Source organism: Guillardia theta (genome assembly GCF_000315625.1).
Source record: "Guillardia theta CCMP2712 unplaced genomic scaffold GUITHscaffold_164, whole genome shotgun sequence".
In the NCBI taxonomy this organism is placed as follows: Eukaryota; class Cryptophyceae; order Pyrenomonadales; family Geminigeraceae; genus Guillardia; species Guillardia theta.
This window is the reverse complement of record NW_005434512.1, coordinates 52,717-76,117: the sequence shown is the minus strand read 5'-3', so window position 1 is coordinate 76,117 and position 23,401 is coordinate 52,717. Positions and strand designations below refer to the sequence as shown.

At 54.5% G+C, this 23,401-nt stretch overlaps 6 protein-coding genes across 6 annotated transcripts; 3 read left to right on the top strand and 3 right to left on the bottom strand.

Moving 5' to 3' along the window:
* Nucleotides 1-675: 675 nt before the first annotated feature.
* Nucleotides 676-1,996, bottom strand: GUITHDRAFT_166353 (hypothetical protein; the record flags this gene model as incomplete). The annotated part of the gene is made up of 8 exons (XM_005820811.1): nt 1,945-1,996; nt 1,427-1,520; nt 1,347-1,384; nt 1,279-1,299; nt 1,121-1,231; nt 998-1,074; nt 850-946; nt 676-795 (listed from the first exon to the last, which is right to left on the bottom strand). Exons 1-8 carry the CDS (start codon nt 1,978-1,980, stop codon nt 676-678), a joined length of 594 nt encoding a protein of 197 aa, XP_005820868.1. The 5' UTR covers nt 1,981-1,996.
* A 1,175-nt stretch (nt 1,997-3,171) lies between these two features.
* On the top strand, nt 3,172-4,289 carry GUITHDRAFT_98223 (hypothetical protein). The gene is made up of 3 exons (XM_005820810.1): nt 3,172-3,489; nt 3,593-3,801; nt 4,009-4,289. The coding sequence occupies exons 1-3, from the start codon at nt 3,426-3,428 to the stop codon at nt 4,153-4,155; spliced, it is 420 nt and encodes a 139-aa protein (XP_005820867.1). The 5' UTR covers nt 3,172-3,425; the 3' UTR covers nt 4,156-4,289.
* Nucleotides 4,290-7,972: 3,683 nt separating this feature from the next.
* Nucleotides 7,973-9,142, bottom strand: GUITHDRAFT_155913 (hypothetical protein). The gene is made up of 6 exons (XM_005820809.1): nt 8,945-9,142; nt 8,758-8,851; nt 8,620-8,712; nt 8,429-8,566; nt 8,171-8,244; nt 7,973-7,991 (listed from the first exon to the last, which is right to left on the bottom strand). The coding sequence occupies exons 1-5, from the start codon at nt 9,018-9,020 to the stop codon at nt 8,175-8,177; spliced, it is 471 nt and encodes a 156-aa protein (XP_005820866.1). The 5' UTR covers nt 9,021-9,142; the 3' UTR covers nt 7,973-7,991; nt 8,171-8,174.
* Nucleotides 9,143-10,566: 1,424 nt separating this feature from the next.
* Nucleotides 10,567-10,833, top strand: GUITHDRAFT_51093 (hypothetical protein; the record flags this gene model as incomplete). Its single annotated transcript, XM_005820808.1, has 1 exon — nt 10,567-10,833. A coding segment is annotated over one exon (267 nt), but the record flags the coding sequence as incomplete, so codon positions are not given.
* A 2,560-nt stretch (nt 10,834-13,393) lies between these two features.
* GUITHDRAFT_155912 (hypothetical protein) lies at nt 13,394-14,647 on the top strand. The gene has a single exon (XM_005820807.1). The coding sequence runs from the start codon at nt 13,679-13,681 to the stop codon at nt 14,567-14,569; it is 891 nt and encodes a 296-aa protein (XP_005820864.1). The 5' UTR covers nt 13,394-13,678; the 3' UTR covers nt 14,570-14,647.
* Nucleotides 14,648-16,581: 1,934 nt separating this feature from the next.
* On the bottom strand, nt 16,582-22,646 carry GUITHDRAFT_119928 (hypothetical protein; the record flags this gene model as incomplete). Its single annotated transcript, XM_005820806.1, has 42 exons — nt 16,582-16,665; nt 16,959-16,986; nt 17,036-17,090; nt 17,155-17,323; nt 17,368-17,416; nt 17,464-17,548; nt 17,592-17,693; nt 17,763-17,834; nt 17,876-17,949; nt 18,002-18,048; nt 18,092-18,163; nt 18,207-18,272; nt 18,315-18,341; nt 18,690-18,766; nt 18,809-18,936; nt 18,980-19,041; nt 19,092-19,158; nt 19,204-19,286; nt 19,336-19,393; nt 19,437-19,474; nt 19,522-19,563; nt 19,612-19,665; nt 19,715-19,845; nt 19,893-19,932; nt 19,973-20,011; nt 20,063-20,114; nt 20,164-20,249; nt 20,492-20,575; nt 20,629-20,739; nt 20,784-20,828; nt 20,893-20,949; nt 20,998-21,103; nt 21,148-21,198; nt 21,247-21,282; nt 21,326-21,395; nt 21,444-21,640; nt 21,688-21,729; nt 21,782-21,850; nt 21,897-21,928; nt 21,982-22,060; nt 22,109-22,527; nt 22,572-22,646. 42 exons carry the CDS (start codon nt 22,644-22,646, stop codon nt 16,582-16,584), a joined length of 3,360 nt encoding a protein of 1,119 aa, XP_005820863.1.
* Between the last annotated feature and the right edge of the window lie 755 nt (nt 22,647-23,401).

The window sequence follows — 23,401 nt, the reverse complement described above, 5'->3', positions numbered from 1 at the left end:
CGGTATCTGAAATTTGAGATCGAGAGATACAGCGAGATTGAAACCACCCACCCCTCAAGTGCCCCAGACCACCCCCATCGTCATCAGAAGGTTTCACCACCCCCTCCTTTCAGCTACCCCTGCGCCCCCATTCTCAACAACCAGCGCTGAGGCAAGTTTGGATGATAGGAGGAGGAGGAGCAGAGAAAGGGACGGGAAGAAAAGCAGCAAGGACAAGGTCTGAGACCAGATGAGAAGAACAGAGCAAGAAGAAACAAACGGAGAGTGAAGCGACCAAGAATCATGAAGGTAGAGGAGAGAGGAAGACATCATATAAATTCGTTGCAGGAGAGGAAAGGAGGAGCAACTCAAGGCAGACAAACGAAGTGAACTGTAACGGAGAATAAGATAGGGGATATGGAGAAGCAAACTATTCAGGGAAATTGTGGTGAAATAAGGCGAGATCAAAGCTTCGCTTTTATGTCGGAGAACCTACGATCGAAGATTCTTTGAATTGATATTGCTGTGACGTGAAGGTTTTGATGTTGGGGGTTAAAGTAAACTTGTCACTCTCACTGCATATGGACAATGAAAGGCACATGCCAGCGATGATCTTTCCCTCAGCGTCCCTCTCCTTCCTTCAGGTGCTTCTGCGTTCTGCTTCCCCTTGCAATTCTCTCCGTCCCTACTTTGGGTTCAGCCAATCGCCGGCAGCTGGTCAGACAGACTTGTCAGTGGGTTCGTCGAGTAGAAACAAGACGTTGAGCATGTGAGCTCACATGCGGCCTTCTGCTCTTCAAGAGTTCGCTTTCTCCCCTGCCAGCCAATGAGCTCTAGACACCTCGAGTCCTTTTCCTTGTCTTCACTCACTTCGATGTTGGTGGTGAAGCCAAGGAAGGAAAGCTTGCTAATGATGGTCGGTTCGTCTTCATCGCCGCTCATGTTCCCCTTGACGAGGATAGAAAGACTGGCCAGCGACCTCACTTTCATCCCCCTCAACCTTCTTTCAGAATGTTACCTCGAAACATTCTGAAAGGAAGTAAACTTGAGCTCCAACGGTCTGCCGTCAAGCAAGTCATCGGTCAGTTCCATCTCCTGCTCGCAAGTGTCAACACAGGGACAAAAACGCTTAACGGCTGACCTGAGAGGTTTTCTCGGATTCACAGCTGCTGAAGTCTAGGTGGGGTTTGTTGACAAACAGAGCAATCTTCTTCGGCCCTACCGCGCGATGCTTCTGGCATGTGTAGATGACCTGATAAAACATCACGGTCATCGAGCAGACCGCACTCTTCTCCTCACAATCGAGTGAATCTTGACGATCTGTCACTTGCAGGTAAGCGAAGCATACAGGCGTTGAGGTACCTCACTTGCTGAAAGGCGATGTGAAGCAAAAGCTGCGCGTCGCCTGCTCGCCGTCAGTGAAATAGACCAGGCGATTGAATCATACAGTCGCTCTTGAGAAACTTCTCGTCATCTTCTCTCGCCTCGCGGTCTATTGCGTTTGACAGTGGAAACGATTCATCTGCATTGAGACATTCGCACTGCAAAACATTTCAACAAATTCGTTTGCTGAACATTTGTATCTGTCTCTCTCTGTCTCTCTGTCTCTCTGTCTCTCTGTCTCTGTCTCTGTCTCTGTCTCTGTCTCTCTCTGTCTCTGTCTCTGTCTCTGTCTGTCTCTGTCTCTGTCTCTGTCTCTGTCTCTGTCTCTGTCTCTGTCTCTGTCTCTGTCTGTCTCTGTCTCTGTCTCTGTCTCTGTCTCTGTCTCTGTCTCTGTCTCTGTCTCTGTCTCTGTCTCTGTCTCTGTCTCTCTGTCTCTGTCTCTGTCTCTGTCTCTGTCTCTGTCTCTGTCTCTGTCTCTGTCTCTGTCTCTGTCTCTGTCTCTGTCTGTCTGTCTGTCTGTCTGTCTGTCTGTCTCCCTTCCTCCTTCCATCTTCCTCCCCCTCCTCCCCCCCCCTTCTTCACCTGTTTCCTCTCGACGTGATCATATAAATCCTCCATTTCGGTTCCACAGGCTGATTTCGCTGACGATCGCATGAGAACACACCGGTGTATTGAGCTGCACAATAGTAGGTAGGGGTCCTCGTATGAACCATGTCTTCTTTGAGGCGGACTCAGTGGTCCCTCTGCCACCGGGCGGCCCGGCGCGGCCCCGAGCGCTGAGCCAAGTTCCGAAGTTCCGAAGTTCAGTTCGGATCAGCCCGAGCCTGAGGCCCGGGCGGCCCGGGCCTCAGCCTAGTAGGCTAGTAGGCCAGCGATGGCCCTCCCAGGCTTCCGAACTTGCAGCCTGCCGGGTGCCGCTCAGCGCTGCCACTGGCTGGCCTCAGCGGCTGTTTGCCAAGTTGATAGATCATGGTATGAGGGGGGATGAGGTCAACCCGCACTGTCGGCCCGGGGCCCCGGCAGAAAGCCCTTGGGGGCCCCCGGGGGTAGAGTCAAGCCTTGTAGCTGATACGGTAGTACCACGGGTGGTATCTGGGGTCTTAAGTAGGGGTGGGAAAGACAGAGTTGGGTTGTAGGGGTGGGTGCTGGTTGATATTTCGGGTGAGCCGAAAATAGAAGGCGACGATGGCGCGAGGGATGGGCACGGAAGCAGCGCCGTCGGTCGTCTATGGCGCGTTGGAGAGCAGAGACCTTGAGGTATGGAATAATGAGAAACGAAAGATGAGAGAAGGAAAGTGAAACGTGCCGAGAAGCGTGTGGAGGCAGGAGGAACTGGGCCGAGCAGGGCACTGAGGGAGGTTCTGAACCAACGGGAGAGAGAAGATAAGAAGAGCTGATGACATGATGAAGATGATGAGGCTGTGGGTAAGGACGTAGAGTAATCGTGAGAAAAGTTTGCTGTCATGATGGAAGGGAGATGCTCTGAGGTGCTGTGAGGGTGTCGACCAGGGTTGTAGGTAGAGATAAATAGTGACTCACTCCTTCTCTTCTCGCAGGCATTCGATGCTGTTGGAGTCAGACGGCCAACAGCTGATCATCGTCTGACTGCATTTGTTGGAGCCGTGCTTGTCTCTCTCGCGCTCACAGCTGTCGCCATGATCATCTCCACGTCCAACGTGATCTTTGCTCCTCCTTCTGTTCTGTCGATAACCTCCTTGCTCCTACAGCAAACGGATGCGAAACTTCTTGCAGCCAATGCGCATTGGCACTCACTCTCGACGCCCGAGCAGATCTCTCTCGCTGAAACCATGATCAAAGCTGCCTCTCGCAAGCAGAGCTCTCTGTATGCTCGCACACAAGTTCTGGCATCGACTGCTCCGGCTGCTGACTCACCAGCACCAGCAGCACCAGCAGCACCAGCACCAGCAGCACCAGCACCAGCAGCACAACCAGCTAGCGAGCCAGGGTTTGTAGTGGCAACTACGGACGACAGCTCGTCTCCTCCAGTCACTGCTGGAGCCTCGTACCATCACATCAAGAACTTCGCCGGCAACGAGCAAGTGATGGGTAACGGCGACGTCGCTGCTCAAGGAGCTGGCGCTGACTTTCAGACTGGCGAAGTTGTCGGTGAGTGCGATGGAGGGAGAGGGAGGGAGAGGGCGAGGAAGGGGGGGAGGAAGAGGGAGAGGGAAGGAAAGGGAGGGAGAGGTGCGTCGCTCACTGGCCGCAGGTGCTGGAATCCACGTGGCCAACGGCATCGGCTCAGGCGATGGCGTGACGGTCAGCAAGGGAGTTGTCAACGGCGATGGCGTGACGGCGGGAACCGGCGAAGGCATGGGAACGGGCATGTTCGCTGGCTCTGGTGACGGGACAGGGATGATGGTATCGGTTGGGAAGGGCGTTGGCTCCGGGCACATGATCACTGTCGGCGATGGGTTCGTGGAAGGGAAGGGCATCCTGGAGAACTATGAGGGGCACGACATGTTCATCGTGTCCGGGTCAGGGTCGGGGACGGGGATCAGCGTTACGGACGGCTACGGGTCTGGCACCATGTTGAACATTGGAAACGGTCAAGGATCAGGAACGGACGTGATCGTCGGCGATGGCCACGTCTCAGGCTCCGACATCGCAGGAGATAACGGCGAGCTGTCGGGAACTGACTTGACGGCCGGGCATGGCGAAGGATCTGGCAGCGACGTGAGCGTCTCCAACGGAACAGGATCGGGCAAGGGAGTCTTTGTGGGCTCTGGCTCGGGCGAGGGTGCTGGCTTCCTGGTGGGCGATGCAAACTGACGATCCCCAGTGCAAAGTTGCGTGAAGAGCTTTCCTACTTCCTCGAGAAGCATCAGCTGCCAGCAAGCGAGAGGAGCAGCAGGGGAGGAGGATGCGACTGTTTGTTTAACTTCCATTACAAGTTCATGTCTGGTATGTACACCTTGCAGCCCTCCAGCCATCAGAGCGTGTCGCTCTGCTCCCGCTCCTGCAACCCTCGACTGACTGTGATCGCATGCCCCCCACTCACTTTCGCTTCACCCCTCCCTCCACCCGTCTCCACAAGGAACGATGAGGCTTCCTCCCACCCCACCAGCCGCCCCTGCTGCCTCGTCGGCGTCGCCACAATTTCGTCGATTCTGCAACTACTTGTGGGTACACGCAAGGAAGAAATTTGAGGAAACGACGAAGGAGTGAGTGAGAGAGAGAGTGTGTGTGAGTGAGTTAAGAAGGAAAGGGACAGGGAAAGTAGTGAAGAAAGGAGTTCACAGCGTGCAGACCTTGGGGAAGGGATGCGTGGACTATCAAAGGGGTTGGTCGACACATAGCAGGCCTTGCCGTAAACGTCTCCATCACCCGACCTGCCACGTCATCAGTCATGAACTTCTCGAGGCCGCAGGGGACCGGCAGCGTCTGTGGAGGAGAGCCTTGGAGTTGCGGTCCTTGGCCGTTGGGGTCAGCGAGTGCCAGAGGGAAGACGATGCAGCAGCAGACGCCTCCGTCATCGCCTGAGACTTGAGGGTCCCCGTGTAGTCGCTCTCTCCTCCTCCTCCCCCGCTCTCTTCTCTTCCTCCTCCGCCCGCCTCCTCCTGTGCCGGCATACAGTTCTCAGAATGCAGGGAGGCAGCAGACGACTCTTCCCCCTCCTCGATCTTGAAAGTCTTCCACTGATCAGCTCGGAAGCTTGTCCCCGCGAAACATTCTTCCTCCTGCAGCCCTTCCTCCTCTCCTCCTGCTGCCTCGTCGTGGCTGCTTGCAGCTGCTTCCGGCTCTCGGCCGCTTCCCTCCAGCCCTGCATGCTCGGAGCCTTCGCCCGTCCATTGAAGTTGAACCTCCAAGGCCTCTCCTTGCTTGCTTCCCTGCGCGTTGGTCAGCGGGTAGAGGAGGGGACAAATGGACAATCGAGGAAGGAAGTAGAAAAGGAGGAGGCAGGGAGGGACAGGAGAAGGAGGAGGAGGAGGAGGGAGGGGGAGGGTTGGGGAAGGAGGGAGGGGGAAGAGGAGGAGGAGGAGAAGGAGTAGAGGACGGCGGAGACCTTGGAGGAGAAGCTTCCTGGCCGTGAGAGAGGGTCAGTAGGAAGAAGCTGCGGGCTTCCACCTCCCTCCAAGAGCTCCTGGGACCCTCGAGACTTGGGCAGCTCGCGCAGGGAGAGGACGTGGAAGAGAAAGAGAGCACCGACCTGCGCGAAGCTGGAGAAGCGTGAGAGAAGAAGTGAGGGAGAGTGAGTTGAGCTGACAGAAAGAGGACAAGAGAAGGGCAGGCACGCGGGAGAAGCAGGTGGAGAGAAAGGATCAGAAGAGAGGCAAGGAGAGGCTTCAGTGGTGGAGGGATGCTGCTGCTGCTGCTGCTGCTGCTGCTGCTGCTGCTGCTGCTGCTGCTGCTGCTGCTGCTGATGATGATGATGATGATGATGAGGAGGAGGAGGAAGAGGACGTTGAAAGGATATTCAGGTGTCTCCTCGTTTTCTCTCACTTGAAGATTTTGGTGAGGCTGACTGAGTCCCTCGGACGACAAACGCAGGGGCCCAAGCGGACGCTGAAGTTGCGCATGTTCGTCTCCTCCTCCTTGGTCCGTCGCATCAGCCGCACCAGAGTCGTTCGCATCCTCTGCGGTAGCTTACGACACGTCTCCTCTCCGCTCCTCTCCTCGCAATCCCACCCCGCCACCCAAACTCCTCCTCCTCCTCCGTCGCCGCCTCTCCCCACCGTCCCCACCTTGAGTGTCGCCAAATTTCGTTGCGGTAGGAAGGAGATGAGCTGAGAGAGCTGCTGAGATAAGGTGGGGTCCTACGCAAGGAAAGTGAGGAGGAGTGGAGAGGAACAAGCAGCAAGCAGCATCAGGAGGAGGAGGATACTGACCTTCAAGAGCTTCACAAGGTCTACTGCTTGCTTAGGGTCTCTTCTTCTCAGCTGCAGCACCAAGTTCGACGTTTCCTCCACCTTCGCGTCGAGACCTGACAAACATGAGGGAGGGAGGAGCAGAAGGGGAGGATACTGTGAGGGATGAGAGGGTCCGGTAAGTCCATCAAGAAAGTCTGCAAGGAGCTCAGGAACGGGAGTGCGAGTGAGATGGGAGAGAGGACGAGGAAGAGGGAGGAGGGGAGGGAGAGGCACAGGAACCTTAAGCAGCAGAGACAGCTCGAGCATCGAGTAGCTTTTCAAGCAGAGGTGATCTTTCTCTTGGATGTCCTCCTTCGCCTTCAACTCACGTTAGAACCCACTCACGTGCTCCTGACCCTCCTCTCCTCTCCTCTCCTCTCCTCTCCTCTCCTCTCCTCTCCTCTCCTCTCCTCTTCCACCTGTTGGATGCGCTTTGGGTCCCGAGCCTCTGTGAAGATGCTCTGGACAGTCACGAGAAGAAGAGAGTGAGTCAAGCGGAGAGGGCCAGATAAGGAAAAGGAGGATGAGATTGGAGGACGGAGGGGAAGGGGGAGGAGGAGGAGGCTCGATCTCAACCTCAACTCCGACGACCCTCTCATCCAGGGCCCAGCAGATCTCCTGCACCACCCAGGGCGCCTGCGACAAGTCGTCGGGGATAGAGATGATCTCCTCCTCTGCGCTCCTTGCCGGCCGTTTCGACGGGATCTGCTCCAGCAGCTGCCCGAATACGTGAGAGTGAGTGACTTGCTGTGAGGTCGAGCATGGGAGGGAGCTGGAGGTCTGCTGGGCTCGGAGCTCCGTCACGTCCCCGCTCTCCTGCGCTTGTCGCTTCATTGTCCTGCAGCGAGTCAGCAGCAGCTGCGCATCTCAGGTGGGGACCTGCTGGTCAAGGACAGAAGACGGTGCCCCGACATGCTGCCGTCGCTTCCTCGCTCTACTTGCAGCCGGCAGACGCGGTCCAGGACCTGAACGAGCTTGTCACAAAAACGTGGAGAAGAGGGAAGGAGCGGAGGAGGAGACGACCAAAAGAGGAGAGGAGGAGAGGAGGAGAGGAGGATGCTGTGGCAGTGAACGATGGCGTCAGTGAGCTGGGAAGGGACTCATATGGGACCTCCATCATTGTTTCCGCCTCCTCCTTGTTCACTTCAGCTGGCAGCGAGTCGGACAGAAGCTGCTCGACCGGGAACCTGAACCCCTCCTCAGTCGAACCTGATCCTCCCCCCCCTCTCTTTCCTCTTGCCTTCTCGACCTCCTTAACTCTCATCATACTCCCATCCCTCCCTTCGCTGTTCCATCCAGCAAAGGCTCACCTGCTCTCCTCGAACTTGGCTAGAAATTGTTGGATCGGGCGCTTGAGATCTTCCAGAGCCAGGAGAGAATCTGCGGAACCGAAGTGACCGACAAGACAGAAAAGAGTACAAGGGAAGAAGAAAGAAGAAGGGAAAAGAGTAGGAGGGGAGAAGAGAAAAGAGTAGGAGAGGAGAGGAGAGAAGATTATGAGAGGAGAGGAGAGAAAAGTTGGAGAGGAGAAGAGAGAAAAGTTTGAGGGGAGGGGAGGGGAGGGGAGGACACTGTCCTACCGTTCAAGATCTGTGTTTCTGTGAGGAGGAAAGAAGCAGCTGACTGCATGATCGTAAATCCTAAATTGCAAGCACATGTAAGTGGCAGGTCTCCCTCCTTCACTTCTACTCCGTCTCCCTTCTACCCCTCCTCTCCCTCTCTTGCTCGAAACCTGTTTGCGCTTCGAGTTCCATGATGCTGTTAGCGCCACCATGACAGCTTGTCAGCAGGACAGCAATAGGGGGATGAGGATGAGGACGAGGATGAGGATGAGGATGAGGATGAGGATGAAGGAGTAGGAGGTAGTGGTGGTGGCGGTTGGTGGATCGAGAAGTGGGGGAGGATGAGGAGGAGCAGGAGGGTCTCAGGTGACAAACCTGGTCATGATCTCCGAGTTGAGACGCGCGTAAGAGTTCTCGGCCTGGATGTAGTCGCGGATAGAAGACTCCATCTGAGAGCACTTGAGGGAACAGAAAACATCCTCTCGCTATTCACTTTCGCCTCCTGCCGCGATTTCCCGCTTTTCATCTTCTGCCGGTAATGCTTCACCTTGCTCGAGGCCTCGTCGACGGCTCCTCTGTTAGCCTTCCATGTCAGTTTCTCCACCTAACAGCATCTCTTCTCCTTTCGACCACCTGTATGAGTATAGCAGCATCTTCTTGTTGTGAACCCTGCTGAAGTGAACGTCGAGGATCTCCGTCACCGACTGCAGGAAGCGCTCTTGAGCTGACGCAAGCTGCGCCCCTCGCTCCTGCTCCAGCCGACTCTGAGCTCTGCTCCACCAGAGGATCACATGCTAGTCAGCTCTTCCTCTCCTCCTTCCCACCTTCCCATCTCCATCAGCAGCTCCCCTAGCTGGCCTCCATGATGCTCGCCATAGCTCAGCAGCGAGTCTGCCCACTTGTGCTGACCCTCGTTCCTGTCAAGGTTGATTGAGCCAGAAGAGGAGGAGGCGACGAGTCACCTGTGCTGCTCTATCCGCGATAAGGACGCCGACTTCAAGTCCTCGAGCCGCGACCGAGAAACTTTAAGGTGTTTCCGAAACGACGTGAAGGCCTCTGTTCAATTGTCACCATCACCATCTCCTCTATTGTCGTCGTCATCATCATGATCTCGTCCTCGTCCTCGCCCTCGTCTTCACCTTGTCTTACCTGTGTCAGAGGTGCGATCCCGTTTGTGTCGCAACTTAAACCTCGAAGCAATCTGCGAGAAGCCTGCTGAGCTCATGCTGGAAGTTTGAAAGATCTCCCGTGACTTTGAGCAAGGAAGAGGTTCATGCAGACATGAAGAAGTTCTTGGCTGAGGTGTTTGACGCTGCTTGAGGCGATCTGCTACCAAGACTGCATCCTGTTTGAGCACTATCAGCAACAAACAAGCCTTGAAGTCTTAAGGTGTTGTTAGACGACATCTAGGAGGTCAGCAAGCTTTCATAGGAAGAAAAGTGGCTTTCATCTGACCTTTTCATTCTGTGCACCTGACCTCTATCACATGTTTGATCTCCGGTACTTGTTTCGCCTTTTACCTCCTTCGTCCGGTCCCTCTTACCTTCACCTTCACCTCATTCTCCTCTTCCTCTTCCTGATCCATGTGGACATTGTCGTCCTCTTCCTAGTCTATCTCCATGTCCTCGTCCTCGTCCTCTTCCTCGTCCTCTCCTCCTTGGCATAAAATTTCCATGCATAGGGAGCTGTGCGGCAATGACAATTAGAGCGCTGTGTAGGGATGTTGGGGTGGGTAGTGTGGGAAGGGGTACAAATCCCAGGGGTCATCAAAATGAAGTCGAATGGGTGGGTACTTTTGGTAATTATAAGGGGTACTAAAACATAAGGGACCCTCAAAGATCCAAATAGTCCCCATTGCTGGTTGGAATGACGCTCGGTAAGCACCCCCTCTTGCTCCGAGTATTCCTCCATATTTAGGGGGTGGGTGACGGAGCATGGAATAGGTGTCTGCATGGCCATGAAGGGGGTGGGGGTGACTACCCACCCCTCCATCCAGGCTATTTTCTATCTGAATGCTTGGGGTGAGAAGTGACGGGTTGCAAAGGGGGTATTTGCTGGGAAAGTGGGTCTCAGGGGGTGGGGTGATAGCTGAGGGAATGGCAGGGGTAGGGTGCAATAAGAATGCGACCGATGGCAATTCATGAAGGAGGAAGCAGGAGGGGGAGAGGGGATGAAGGGGAAAGCTGAGAGGGAAGAGGAGAGAGTCGGAAGAAGGAAGAGGGAGAGATAAGAGGTGAAGGAAGAAGAGGGAGCAAGCATGCGCTGCTAGGTTGGTACATCATTTGGTGGAACAGTTACTTGAATGTTTGAGGGTCTTCCCAGCATGTAGAGACTCAGTTTATGGTCATTACAAGAAATTCTCATCATCTTTCACCTATTTTGATATGGTTGCAACTGCTCCATACAATTTGTGATCTGCGTTCCTTGGAAATGGAATCCTGCGGCCAAATCGACTGCCTTCATACTCTCTCTTGATGAGACTTGAGGCATGTTGTGATTGAACTCTCATGTCTCAAGATAATCGAGGATCAATACATCGTCCCCTCTTGTTTCACCTCCTCTTCGTTCTCTTCCACAAAGCGCTGGCTCCTTCCCATTGTCGTGCAGAAGGCTGCAGGAAGTTGGCTCAGTACGGGCCATCGACATTTGGGGAATTCTTCGAGTTCGAGGTCAGCAAGCAGAGGGTCTACTGTGCTCAGCATCGGCTGCCGACAGGTGATCAGAGGTAGGGAGATGGAGCTGAGAGGAGTGACCGATGGGTCGCAGATAAGGACATGGTGAACGTCAGGTGCTGCGTCCCGGGCTGCTCCTCCCTCGCTGCCTTTGGGTATGAGGGAGGAGTATTGCAGGCCTGCTCTCTGCATCAGCTAGACGGGCATGTACTGTTGAGGTCAAAACGACGGAGCGATCATCCAAAGGGAAGATGCGCGAGGGTGGGATGCAACCTGACAGCGGCCTATGGGAGTAGATTCACGCGAACCCGCCGGCACTGCCACCTGCACAAGACGGACGACGAAGTCTCGCTGTATGCAAGGAAGGATCGTCTGTCTGCTCCCGCTCATTCTTGCTTGTCAGGAAGTATCGCCTCTGTGAGGAGGGCGAGGCCTCTTGCTGTAAGAGAGCTTTCTTCGGGGACCCCAACACGGGCATCGCTACTCGCTGCTCAATGCACAGGAAGGAGGGGCAAGTCAATTGCGTTAGCAAGCTATGCGAATTCTTCAACTGCACGAAGCGGTGATGGAGAAGAAGCATGTTCCTTGTTCTGATGTTGCTCGCCAACCTTGCAGGCCCGTGTTTGGTGACTCGGAAACTGGCAGAGCTCAGTTCTGCAAGGTCGGACTGGGAGGATCCGTGCAGGAGGGCAAACACGAGGAGGGAGGGAAAACAGAGTGACTGAGAAGGGGGAAGAGAGGAGGAGAGGAGTTGACTCTGAAGGAGGAGGCTGCGCAAGTGAGTAATCAGTGGCATCAGGCTCATTCAATGCCATGGCAAATGGATGTTCGCTCATCACAGTCGAAAAGATTACGTCAGAATCGCACTCTAGTGTCTCGTCCTCGGAATCGAAAGCTCTTCGGAACGAGGCAGGACTTCAACTGGTCGCTTGTCGCTCTCCCCTCTTGTGTGTTTGACACCCTCTTCGCCTTCAGGGAGCAGCAACAACTTTGGTGCCACCAGTGCAACCGATGCATCGAGGACGATGAGGGAGTGGTCTTCTATCCGTGAGTTGCTGCTTCCCTCCCCGCCCTCCTCACGCCATCTGCAGCTGTTCGCACACCTGCCATGAGTTTTGCTCCTACTCGTCTACCTGCCCTGTCTGTATCACGACTGAGTGCACAGGTCGTCAAAGGCCATGGTCGGGTTGATAATCGAGTAAACTTGACAGTGAGACGGTCTCTCCGATCACCGTCACCGAGTTTCTGGCACGGCGACCCTGCCGATGGATCACACTGTCATGCTGCAGAGGCTCAGGCCGGCGTGGGCCGCGTACTACCTTAATCCGTGGCGTGACTGCCCGCACGGTACGGTGCTATCAGTCGGATAATTGATACCCGGTGCCGCTGTGCCAGTGAGTGACCGTTCAAGGCTAGTCCGGCGGAGCAATCAATGATTCGGAGCCTAGAGCCGATGGTCACTGTCACCACTAGCGGGCCGCTGAGCGCGGCGGGGCCACGGGCCGCGGCAGCCTGGCCAGTGCGCTGCCCGGCCCCGCCAGTCGGCGGCGGCGAGCCTCGGAGCCGAGCCTAACTACTGACTCAGTGAGTAAACTGAGCCTGATCGGACCGCTTTCACCCGAGGCCCGCCTCAGGCCGCGCCGGGCCGGCGGACTTGTGAGCACTGACAGGTGAGGCAGCTCGCCGGACGTCACGTTACGGGTCTCGTGACTTTTTTATCTGCGGCGGATGAGGGACGCATGCAAGGCCTGAGGTAGGAGGGGTGGTATTAATCATGCCTATGCTGGGGGGTGAGGGTGGTCTCGTTCCCAGGGGGTGGTTTTGGGTAAAAAAAGCCAAGAACCGTTTTCAATTTGAAACGAGAGCTCTCAGGATTGGGAGATAAGTTCAAATATTCTCATCACATTTGAAAAATCAGAAATCCCCTTTTTGAAAGCTGAGATTTGGTTTTCTGATTCGTGTGCTTATGCTAAAACACACTTTTGTAACCATGTCACTGGAGGCAGCCGGTCGATCCAAACGTTGTTTTCCTGATAAAAATAATCGAAATCACGACATTTGAATGATTCTCTCCGTGACCTATTTTTCGAAAAAAGCTAGTCACCCTACCCTTGTCCACAACGTCCGAGTACCTTCAAGTACCCCCTGTCGTTTCCGAAAAATGGAGAATCGTGATGACAAGCTGACGATAAAACCTGTCATTATCCTCAACGAAATTGATATGAAAGATCTTATTTTCGAATCTCCGACGTTGGGTTGCCATAAGATTGTGTGTTCCTGCTGACAAGTCACGAGGTCGGTTGTGGTTTGAAACGTTGTAAAATCCTGTTCGTTCGTTTTGTATACTCCCTCGCTGACACCTCAGGCTTCAATATTCTTTTCATACAGTCGATCAAAGTTTGAAAATTAAAGATTCTCATTGAATTTTTGGGAACCAAACGTGAAAGATGGGGAGACCATGCTGACAATGAGATAGAAAATGAGTAAGGGGTAAGGAGAAGAGGTCGAAGGAGAAGAAATGGCGTGCAATGTCACAAATGTTCTCAAAATTATCTCTGCAAAGTTTCAAAACTAGGAACAAAATTCATTGAAGAGATAATATAAAGCAGCAAACTAACAATGGAATAATCCTTTTTAGAATTCAATGACCATCGTGGTTGGCTTATATCGTGCAGGTGGGGTAGGGGTGGTCGTCATAGTAGGGTTTGACAGAAGGAACTGTAAACCACCGGTACGATTCTGTTTACAGTTGGGGGTCTTAAAGCCTCACCAGCCCTCTGAAAAAAAAATCCATGAGTGGGAGGGGTAGGGTAGTCTGAAAGAGAAGGGGTAGTGTTTCATGGAGGGAGCCCATGGGGGGTGGGGTAGGGGTTTGGGAAGAAAAGGAAGAGGTTGCCGGAGGGCAGGAGCAAGAAGCGAACGAGAAGAGAAGAGCACGGAGTGTGAGATAGGAGGACACGTTCCCGCCAGAGAGATCAGAATACCACAGACTTGAAGAGCGTAGGCACCGGGGAAAGGGCCCAGGCAAGCAGAGCAGAACAAGCTCAAGTGCTCAAAGGCATACGAAGGCGAAGGAATCGAGCATCAAGGAGTTTTAGAAGAGTTTGAGATTTTCAAAAGTTTGTTTTCGGATCTGCGCTGGTGAGCGACAAATTGGGCTAGAGTGTATGCAAGCAACTGGTCTCATATCCAGGGACTACCAATCTAGCCAATGATCGAGTCAATTCTTGGTTTGCACTCGCACAAGCTTTTTTCGTTTGGAGGGATGATGCCATCTGCGGTTCGAGAGGTGGAGACAGGGCTTCACTCATTTTTCGCCTCCTCTCTTTTTTTGGCCTCAGTCGTTGCGGCCATGTTTACTGTGATCCTCCGACTGATCAAGAAATCGTACAAGAACAGAAAGGAAATTCGACACAGCCACAGCCACAGCCACAACCATAGCCAAAGCCACGTTCACAAGCCTCAAGCCCGACAAGAGGCCTCCTCAAGCCCTTCATCGTGCAGCCCAGGACGAACGTGCTCCTCCCCGGACGAGGCCGAGAGCCCGTTGAGGCTGGCGTGGCATCGCAAGATGTATCACACGATGGGGAGGGCGAGCTCGAGCTTGTCGCCGGCACCAAGCTCTTCGGGTACCAGGTTCTACGCCAACATTGTAGCGAAGCAGCAGATGGTTGTGCAGATGTCGTCTCCTTGTGCCTCCGATGACTGCGCCAGCATCAGCCCGATTGAGATGCGTCCTCGACGCATGTCGCATGACTGCAACCCGTTCAGACCGCAGAGGACGGCCTCCTCTCATCGACGCGGGGATGCATGGGACGTCATGGCGGATTTCGGCCGCCTGCTGCCTGGGGATCATGTAGAGCACGAGAGGAACCAGATGTTTCATCCGGGCTTGTGGGAGGCCATGCATGCCGGGCACCACCCACAGCCCGTGCACGAGCATAGGGGTCTGGAGCAGCCGAGCTTTGAGGAGCTGGCTTCGACTTCGTTCAGCTCGTCCGAGCGATACTTCGACGAATGGGGAAGCTTGGAGGAGCACGACCGTCACTCTCCGCTCAGACGGTCTCCCACCTATCCACTGCGAAGGAAGTCTATCTACTGAACTATCCTTCCTCCACTACTTGTAGGGACATCCTAGTACCTTATATGTTTCATTCTACTGTAAACTATCTTTCTGCTACAAGATGGGCATCTTCGCACCTCGTTCTGTCTACACCTGCTTGCGTGTGTGCGCGGCACAGGAAACCGAATCTGAAACTTTGTTACAGTGATGCAATCTGCATGACTTACTCCATTCGTTTCTGTTCAAGAGCTCATTCCATGACTCCATGTCTTGTAGCTTGTAACTGATTGCAGCAGTAACTTCATGTGATACCCCTCCGCAAGTGAAACTTTCCATCTCCGAGGTGAGGCGGGCCTGCTAGCTAGGTGTCCGTGAGCCTCGGAGTAATAACTAAAAAGGCAGAGTCGGAGCCTTTTTTTCATTTGACAGGTGTCAAACTATTTCGGGTCTCGCTACTTCTTGTCATGCTCCCGGCTTCAGGTAGAAGACTGACCCCGCCCTTCCCCTCTCCTCCCTCACACTTGCGGCAGCAGCAGCGCCAGCGAAGTCATGGAAGCGGCTCAACCTTGTCCTTGGCGGTCTTGCCTGTACGGTAGCCATCGTGATGCTGACGGGATCTGCCATGGAGGAGAAGAACATGGTGGATTATGCAGGACAGGTGACGGTCATGACTTGGCCCTCCAAGGTAGGAGGATGACGATCCCACAACTCTTTTACACCAGAGCTGCGAGCTATCATGTCTGTGACTGGGTTGCAGCTGCACCAGCTGGAGGAGGAGTTTGCGAGGAAGGAGATGGAGAGGGAGGTTGAGAAGCAAGTCCTGCAGGCTCGTTCTTGAGAGGCTCTTCTTCCCCACTCGGCTGACGTGACGGTCTCAGAGGTTTCCCAAGCAGTCGAAGTTGCTCCTCAGCTCCTTGATCCGCCGCCCCTCAGCCAGTGAGAGGCTTCAGTGGCTCTCTTTATCTCGTCACGTTCCTTTGAGTGCAGGCACGATGCTGGAGGCGAACTGCGCGATGAAGGACAAGTATGAGCTGATTGAGAACACCTTCATCGGGCTGCAAGCGAACATCACGGTACTCCCTTGTCTCCCTCCCCTTCGCTCTTATCTGCTCGATAGAAAGAGAACAGTACCCTCTACGAGCGGGACCAGCAACTGAGCCTTGCTGCTGAGGGTTTGGCCCGCCAAGTCTTGTGATGATGCTCAAGCTGATTGTCAGGTGCCAAGCGCAAGTGGCTGGAGGCACAGGCTGGGTACAGAACGGCAGCTGCGAAGCAAGAGGCAGCGGCGGAAGCAGCTGCATATGCTGAGTCGCAGTACCAGTTGTACGTATCCTCGGTGACGACCGGGGAAGCGAACCTGGCGAAGCTGAAGCCCAAGTACGACGAGGAGAGAAGTCAGCTGGAGGCGGAGAAGCCGATCCTCGACGAGGTCGCTCAGCTGATCCAGACCCTCTCGTCAGCGTCATCAAAGCAGAGCCCAGCTAACGTCCTGCTGGAAGCCAAGAAGAAAATTCTGCTTCTTGTCCCCCCTGCAGGAAACGCGAAGCTCGCGCAGACAGTCGAGAAGTTCAAGAGCATCCTGGCGAGCTCGAGCAGCGACACGGCGACGAGCATGCTGCAGGTGGTGCATCAGCTGCAGGAGCAGATTGCGACGAGGCTGCAAGAGATCGAGGAGCAGATGCATGGGATGCAGTCAGCGCTGGAGCAGAACAAGGCGACGATGAGGGAGTGGGAGGAGAAGCTGGTCGAGCTGTATGACGCGAGGGACGACGCGAAGAACGAGGTGGAGACCAAGGACATGGTCAGGCAGCAGCTGGGGGGCGTGTTCGAGGCGCGAGAGCAGGAGGCTCAAAACTTTCACAGCTCCTTCATCGATGACGCCGCCAAGCTGCAGCGCCAGCATGACGCCGTCCAGCTCATCGTGACGCGGTTGGCTGAAACCATTGCAGGATGCGCGTAGAGGAAGGAGGGGAGAGGATGGCTCGTAGCTATGAGCATAAATGTAGCATTAGAACTCTTGTTTCCTACATCCCCCTTCCCTCCCTCTTTTCCTAGTCATCCGCCCTGGTGAGGATGGGGAAAGAAGAGGCTCCAGCTCGAACGTTGACCTGTCCGTCTCCCTCAGCCTTGGAGTTCTAAGAACAAACAGCGGAAGAGAAGAGATGAGAGCAAGACAGAAGAGGGGAGAGGGGAGGGGAGGAGAAATTTTTAAGAGAAGGCGAAGAGAGGAAACGAGAAAAGAAAGCGAACGACGGCAATGGATGGAAGGAGAGGAGGTGAGAGCGGCAGGGGACTGAAGGGGCTCCGAACAAGGAAGCAGGACAAGCTTACCCGACGTGAGGGGTGTGATCCCCCCTCCCCTTCTCTGCTGTCATGTCAAGGAGCACAAGACAATGAGAAGAGTCGAGGCTGACCTGCCCTCCTTCACCCGCCACTGCAGCACGCAGTTGTCCAAACTATCGGAGGTCAGCGTCACAGTCAGCCAGCGCATTCGCTCTTCGTTACCTCCCGCAAGTCAGAAGGAACTTGCTGTCGTTGGTGAAGGTCATTCCCAGGATCACTGCCCAGCTGTTTTTCAGCTGCGGAGGAGCTGGTCCAGCCTACCTGAGCCATGCCCTCCGTACCGCTGCCTCTCCTCCATCTTGTCACGACACGGAAAGCCGCAGAGAGCGACCTGGAGCAGGCGGGTGAGCTGGGCGACAGCAGGAGAGGCGAACGAGCCTGGTGGTTCTCAAGTGCCACGGCCGCCACCCCCAGCTGTGGCTGAGCATCGACCACAGAGATGTTACTGGGCTGCGGGAGCTTGTCAGTCTGATCAGAGGGGAGGGAGAACTCACTTTGCTGCTCCCCTCCCAGATCCCCTTCAGCTCCCACATGAAGGGGACGCTGCCAAGCGTGTCAGGTTTGAAGGAGGAGAGCAGAGGAGGAGCTACGAAAAGTTCGCCCATCGCACGTCCCGCAGGTCGCCGGCACGGGAGATGCTGGTCAAGTTTGCGACGTTCCAGTACAGAAGTTCTCCTGCGAGAGGATGGAGGACTGGAAGTCACAGGGGGAAGGGAACCTGAGTTGTCGCTGGTTCGAAGCAGTCTGCTATCAGCAGAGAAGTCCATGTTGGTGATAGTGGTGGCGTGCTTGCCGACGGAGGAGCAGAGGTGCTTGAATACTGAGCAAGGAGAGGAGGGAGACGACAAGCTCAAGGCGGAAGACGAGAAGCAGAGAGGAGCAAGGGTACCTGGCAGCTGTCGCTTCAGCGCGTCAGCACGTGGAGCTTCATGCTTCGCTCCAATCTTGTGCACGATACCATCTGAATCATCTCAGTGTCTCCTCCTTGTCGCCCTCGTCTACCCGTCGGAGGGTTTCGGATCAGCCCGGCGGCAAAGGGCTCGGGCTTCAACTTGCTCCCCACGAACTTCACAGCTCTGTGTTGGAGGCATCAGGTGGCAGATGCAACAAGGGCAAGAGAAGGTCGACTTAGGTGCCGTCTTGTTCTCGTTTCCCTTGTGAGCGAGCATGTACACCTGCGATAACTCAGTTCCTCTTCCACACACTCTTCGACTCCACGTGTCTCTTCTCCCGCAGCTGCTTCTCCCGCTCCTTCAGCTTTCCATCTCCAAAGTACACTTCCTCTTGACCCTTCCAGAGGTCAGAGCAGACGAGGAGGAGGAGGGGGAGGCACCTGAGGGGCAGGAACAGAATATCGAATGCAGTCGAAGGTATGGATCTGTCTTCTGCCGGAGATTACCTGACACCTTTCAGCCTCTCAATCTTATCGCGAGTCTTTCACCGCAAGGATTTTACAGTCAGGCGAGAACTGTGGGAGTGACGTCAGTAGCAGCCCAAATGCGGGAGCCCCTTGCCTTCAAGCACGTGCAGTCCATCTCAAGGCTCCGGTTGTGATAGATGCACTGCAGTCTAGCCGCCCCGCATGCTGTTAGGGCAGAGGAAGCAGAGGAAGAAGAGGATAAGGAGACTGAGGAGAAGGAGACTGAGGACGAGGGCGAAGGGGAGGAAGTATCGATTCAAGAGGAAGCAGAGGAGGAGGAGACTGAGGAGAAGGGCGAAGGGGAGGAAGAAGCGGTTCGCTCTCACCTCTCCTCATGGATTTCCCACACGGTGAATTGACCGCCCGGGTGGCCGACGGCGATCAGACTCCCGTCACCTGAAGCGCCTCAGAGGTCCCGGGCTCGTCAAGGCACTCACTTGACACGTCGATGGACAGCCCGGGCATGCCCATGTCTGTCGCAGCCGTCAGGCATCGCCGAGCCTCTCTCGTCTTACATCTGTTCAGCCTCTCCGTCCTCGCCTCGCAGTCCCACATCCTCACAAACCCGTCCCGCGAGGTGCTGGCTGCATGAAACTTGCGCCTTGCCTTGTCACCTGATGGCCACCTGGCGATGCTCTCCACACTGAACAAGCAGTGAGCTGCGGAGCAATCTCCTTCCTCCTCACCTTCCGAAGTGAGAGTTCATCACCCTCTTGCACGCGTCGAAGGGCCACTGCCATCCTCGCTCCTACCAGTCCATGTCTGAGCAGACGTGGAGCAAAGGAAGGCAAGAGATACCCGCAAGACCGAGAGGTCGATCTCGAAGATTGAGTTCATACTTGTAGCAGCGATCAGCTTGTTTGTCCTTGAAACTCTTTTACACTCTCAGACTTCTGTAACACTCTGCAACCTCGGGTTGTAGTCCAGCGAGCGAACAGCTACGACGCTCTCGAGGCCATCTTCGACCACATCCCTCAGGTCCACCTCCATCACCTGTCCCATCAAAGATCTCAGCCCTGGCCCTGCCTCATCCGCTTCCTACCGGCTCACGCCATGAGAGTTTCGCGTCCCACGCCCTGATCTTCCCGTCGCGGCCTCCGCTGGCAGCAAGTGTGAGACTGGAGGGAGAGGGGCAGGACAGACCTCAGCAGGTATTGAAAGATTCCATTCTCCTCGATCTCCTGCCATACTGGGTCAAATGAGCTCAGAAAGCTCTCAGAATCTTCACAGCTGCCGTCGACTCCTTGACGATGAATCGGAGACAAAGAATCTGCTCGCCCGTCAGTCGACTTGGCTAAACCAGCTCAGCCCTCACGACCTCGCCCGAGTGAGCTTGCTCGATCTTGTGAATCACTGTGTAATCCGAGCCAACCTTGTCCAGCATCACTTCAGCTACTCCAGCAGGCGAACGTGTCTGGCACCTTGTCAAACATGAAGATGTCGCCGAGTTGGAGCCCCATGGCAGGAACAGCCTTGAGAGGAGCCTGACTGGAAGGGAACCAAGACGGAGGAATCCAGGCGATCGAGTAAGCGCGCTGGGGAGTCATGACGCCTTGTCGCAAGCATCAGCTAGAAGTCAAGGGAAACCCCTCCTGGTACCTCCCATCGTGACCATCGACTTGGTCGGGTCTTTGTGGAACTGCTGGAGTTCAGATTAAACGACGGCGAGAGGGGCCAACCTTCTTGTAGTTCCAGACTCTACTCAGACGATCGACAGTCTGACAGTCTCGGGTGACTTTCTAGGTCAACAATGGAGAGTCAAGCTGTACCTGTGCAAAGTGCAAGCCGTCTTCATCGAAGATCGGAGGAGAGTCCCAGTAGCTGAGGAAGATATGAGAGGAGCGTTCAGCTCTGATTGAAAGGAACTCACACATTCCTTTGAGCAGACATAACATCATCTGAGAGCTTCTTCTTCGATTCCAGCACAAAAGGATTGTGTTCAAGCAACCATGTGGTCTGTTGTAGGTCAGGATAACGACAAGGAGGATCAGTCTTGCCTGTCCGCCAGACGGGATGATGGCAAGTCCCATCTCAGTCTTGATGATGCCAATCTCTATGACAAGGGCGATGAGAGGGAGCGGGCGGGGCCCAGCAGGTACCTGACGTCTCGTACACAATGCCGGGTTGCACGATCCCCTTCACCCACTACAGCCAACCCACGTCAACACGCCCCTCGAGAGTTGACGGCAACCAATAACCTCATAGACGATGACGCGAGACTTGTTCTTCGAGTCGCCTCCAACCGTCACCAGCTTCTCTCCTGACGTCGAGAACGACATCGCCTGCGTTGCAAGGAGACGCGGTGAGCGTCGGCCATGAAGAAGCAGTGAGGCACCTGCAGCGACGCCTCGTGCTGCCTCGCGAAGGGTTTGCTGATCCGTGTCGGTTTACCCCCTGGCCCACAAGAGTCCCACACGAAGATGCTGACGCTGGGCTTATTTTCTGCCTGCTCATCCCGTCACGAGACTTTTTCGCTGCATTCGACCTCACTGTTCTTCTCGACCAGGTGGCGACTCCTCCCGTTGCTACGATCCTCTGCATCCTTTGTCAGCCCCGAGGATCGAGCTGAGAAACCCGCTCGCGCGGCGTTGCCTCCAACCTTGTTTGGATGTAACGCTAGGACATTGATGAAACCGTCATGGTCTGTGAAGTACTCCTTGAAACCTCCGTGTCACCCTCCACGTGATGTCACATGCGACTTCACCTGCGTGTTTGAGATGGGGTCGAAGACGACACCCATGGACCCGGCGGGGTAAACGATCCTCCCATCAATCAAGTACTTGACGTTGCTGCGAACATCCGCGGGGTCCCTGCGAGGATCGTCACTGCCGGGGATACTGGTCTCTAGAACAACCGTCCACCACTTGAGAAGCTGTAAACGTAGTCCAGCTCAAGGCGCAAGTTGCTGGAAGGAAGTAAACAACGCGGTGACTCGATTTCGTAATCTTGCAACCTGAGACTCCTGCCTGGTGTCTTTATATTCTTGTACCTGCTACAGGTAAGTTCTGCACGGATGCAACAGCCTCTCTCACCAGGAGGGCTGGAAGACAGCAGATTTACAAGGAAAGTTGATCTCGCCCTTGTCGTCGTCTTGAGATGAAGCTGATGAGATGAATCAGATACGCATCGTGAAAGTAGAGGAGAGAATACCTGGCGTCGTGTATACTCGGCCGTTTTGCGGTGGAACGTAGGATGAGTTGTTCTCAAAAGGGTTGCGGAAAACAAACTGGTATTTGAAAGAAGAACGATCAGCTCTCAACAATCGAGAAAGAATTCTTCTTTGTGGTCGACCGGCTACCTGATAGAGTAATTCTTTCTCTTCGATGCGTCCATCAACTTTGACTATCCTGTGAGGAGAGGTTACTTGTTGAGGTTCAGCGATGCTCGAGTTCACCTTCCCTTTCCAAGACCAATTACATCCCCGTCTTTCAGGGCACTGAAGTTACAAACAGGTCAGAGCTGACAATCGGGTGTGGATTCAACACAACCACTGGGAAGAATCTGCGATTTTCTTCCCGTTCACGAAGGTGCCGTTAGTTCCATGGGAGAGAATGAACCTAAGGATGTATCACTACTGTGAGGTATCTCTCCTCACTGAGAGACCATCGGATTGCCTCGTCTGGTGACTCCAACGCCTGTCGACTTGTCACTCGCACGACTAGCTGCAGCCTCTTTGCGGGCCAATGACCTGAATCGTGAGGTGATGCCGCGACACTCCATCCCAGTCCAACGGCACGCTGCATCCCTTGTCTCTTCCCATGGTAAATCTACAGCATCTCCGTCACCTCACAGTAGCGAACCCTCTCAGTCCTCACGTGTGCCCCACTCTGATCTCGCCAGGCATCTTTTGCATGCTGCGGAACACCTGCAGGATCGCTCGTGCTCCGACGGCGGGTTGTTCTTCCACCGCAGCACCGTGACCACCTCCCTCCTCCTTGGTACTCCTTCCATCATAAATCCATCCTGCATTTCTCTGGAAACTCTCTTTCCTGTGTTGTCCCCCTTCAGGCCACGCGTGTCCCTTGCCCCATCCGTCGCCAAAGTACTGCTCTTGCTCCTCGTCTCTCACTTTCCCAAGGTCTTGCTGCGCATATAAATTTCCTCGAGCATGCATGCGGCTGTCTACTTTGCCAGCAACTCTCTTCCATGCCGCACCGCCGCCTACTCCACACCTGCCCTGCAAGCCTTCCTTGTTGACGGCAATCATGGCTGGTCCGGCGTTCCATGCCATGGCCTATGAGCATGAATCAACAAAAAGATCATCAAAACGATTCATACGATGGTGCTACATACAATCATCTCGCCATCTCCTCCTCGAAACTTCAATAGGGCATTGTATCCTTGTCCATACATCCTTTGCATGAAAAGCGCCTTTGCCTATGGGACAACCTCTTCCTCTTCGCTTGATCTCGATTTCTATGTTTATTTTCCCTTTCACTTTCTTTCTACTCTTCCATTGATCTTGGTGTCTGCTGTCTGCTGTTGTCTGCTGTCTGCTCTGCTCTGCTCTGCTCTGCTCTGCTCTGCTCTGCTCTGCTCTGCTCTGCTCTGCTCTGCTCTGCTCTGCATTCTTGGTTGGATTTTTCTCGCACCATTCCCGCCATTCTGCCATTTTGTTCAGAGGTTTAGTTCAGCGTCCCTACAGCGTCTCTACCCCTACCCCTCTTTGTCGTCACATTCCCTCTCACATGACCCCTCCATCACAGTCGATACTGACTTCCAGGAATGGGTAGGGTGAAAGATTTCGGGGGTACAGAGGGTTACCTTCGGAAAACAAAATGGGGGTGGGGGTAGAGAATTCTTCAAACCCCCCCATGGACTTTGTGGTAACAAATAGTGGATTTAAGGGGGGTGATATGTCAATCATACACTGTCGGTAGGGTGGGGTGGGTGGGGTGACAAGAAGATTTGAATCGTAACAGCGAAATGCTGAAGGGCTCAATGGAGGGAAGTGGAAGAGAGCGAGAGCCAGCGATATGAGCAAGGAAGTGAGAGAAGAAGAGAGGTGAAGAGTGATGAGGAAATGAGACGAGATAAGTGAGATGAGCATTGCATGAGATATGACTGAGCAACTCAACAGGACAAGATCAGTGTTGAGAGGAGTTCTA

Bases quoted from the DNA above. Each gene is read 5' to 3' on its own strand.
- GUITHDRAFT_98223 (XM_005820810.1), top strand. From the start codon at position 3,426: ATGGGTAACGGCGACGTCGCTGCTCAAGGAGCTGGCGCTGACTTTCAG. The intron at 3,490-3,592 runs GTGAGTGCGATG...CACTGGCCGCAG, and splicing joins TCAGACTGGCGAAGTTGTCG to GTGCTGGAATCCACGTGGCC. The intron at 3,802-4,008 runs GTGGAAGGGAAG...GATAACGGCGAG, and splicing joins TCACTGTCGGCGATGGGTTC to CTGTCGGGAACTGACTTGAC.
- GUITHDRAFT_155913 (XM_005820809.1), bottom strand. From the start codon at position 9,020: ATGAGCTCAGCAGGCTTCTCGCAGATTGCTTCGAGGTTTAAGTTGCGA. The intron at 8,852-8,944 runs GTAAGACAAGGT...ACAATTGAACAG, and splicing joins GGATCGCACCTCTGACACAG to AGGCCTTCACGTCGTTTCGG. The intron at 8,567-8,619 runs GTGGGAAGGAGG...CTGGTGGAGCAG, and splicing joins CTGCTGATGGAGATGGGAAG to AGCTCAGAGTCGGCTGGAGC.
- GUITHDRAFT_155912 (XM_005820807.1), top strand. From the start codon at position 13,679: ATGATCGAGTCAATTCTTGGTTTGCACTCGCACAAGCTTTTTTCGTTT.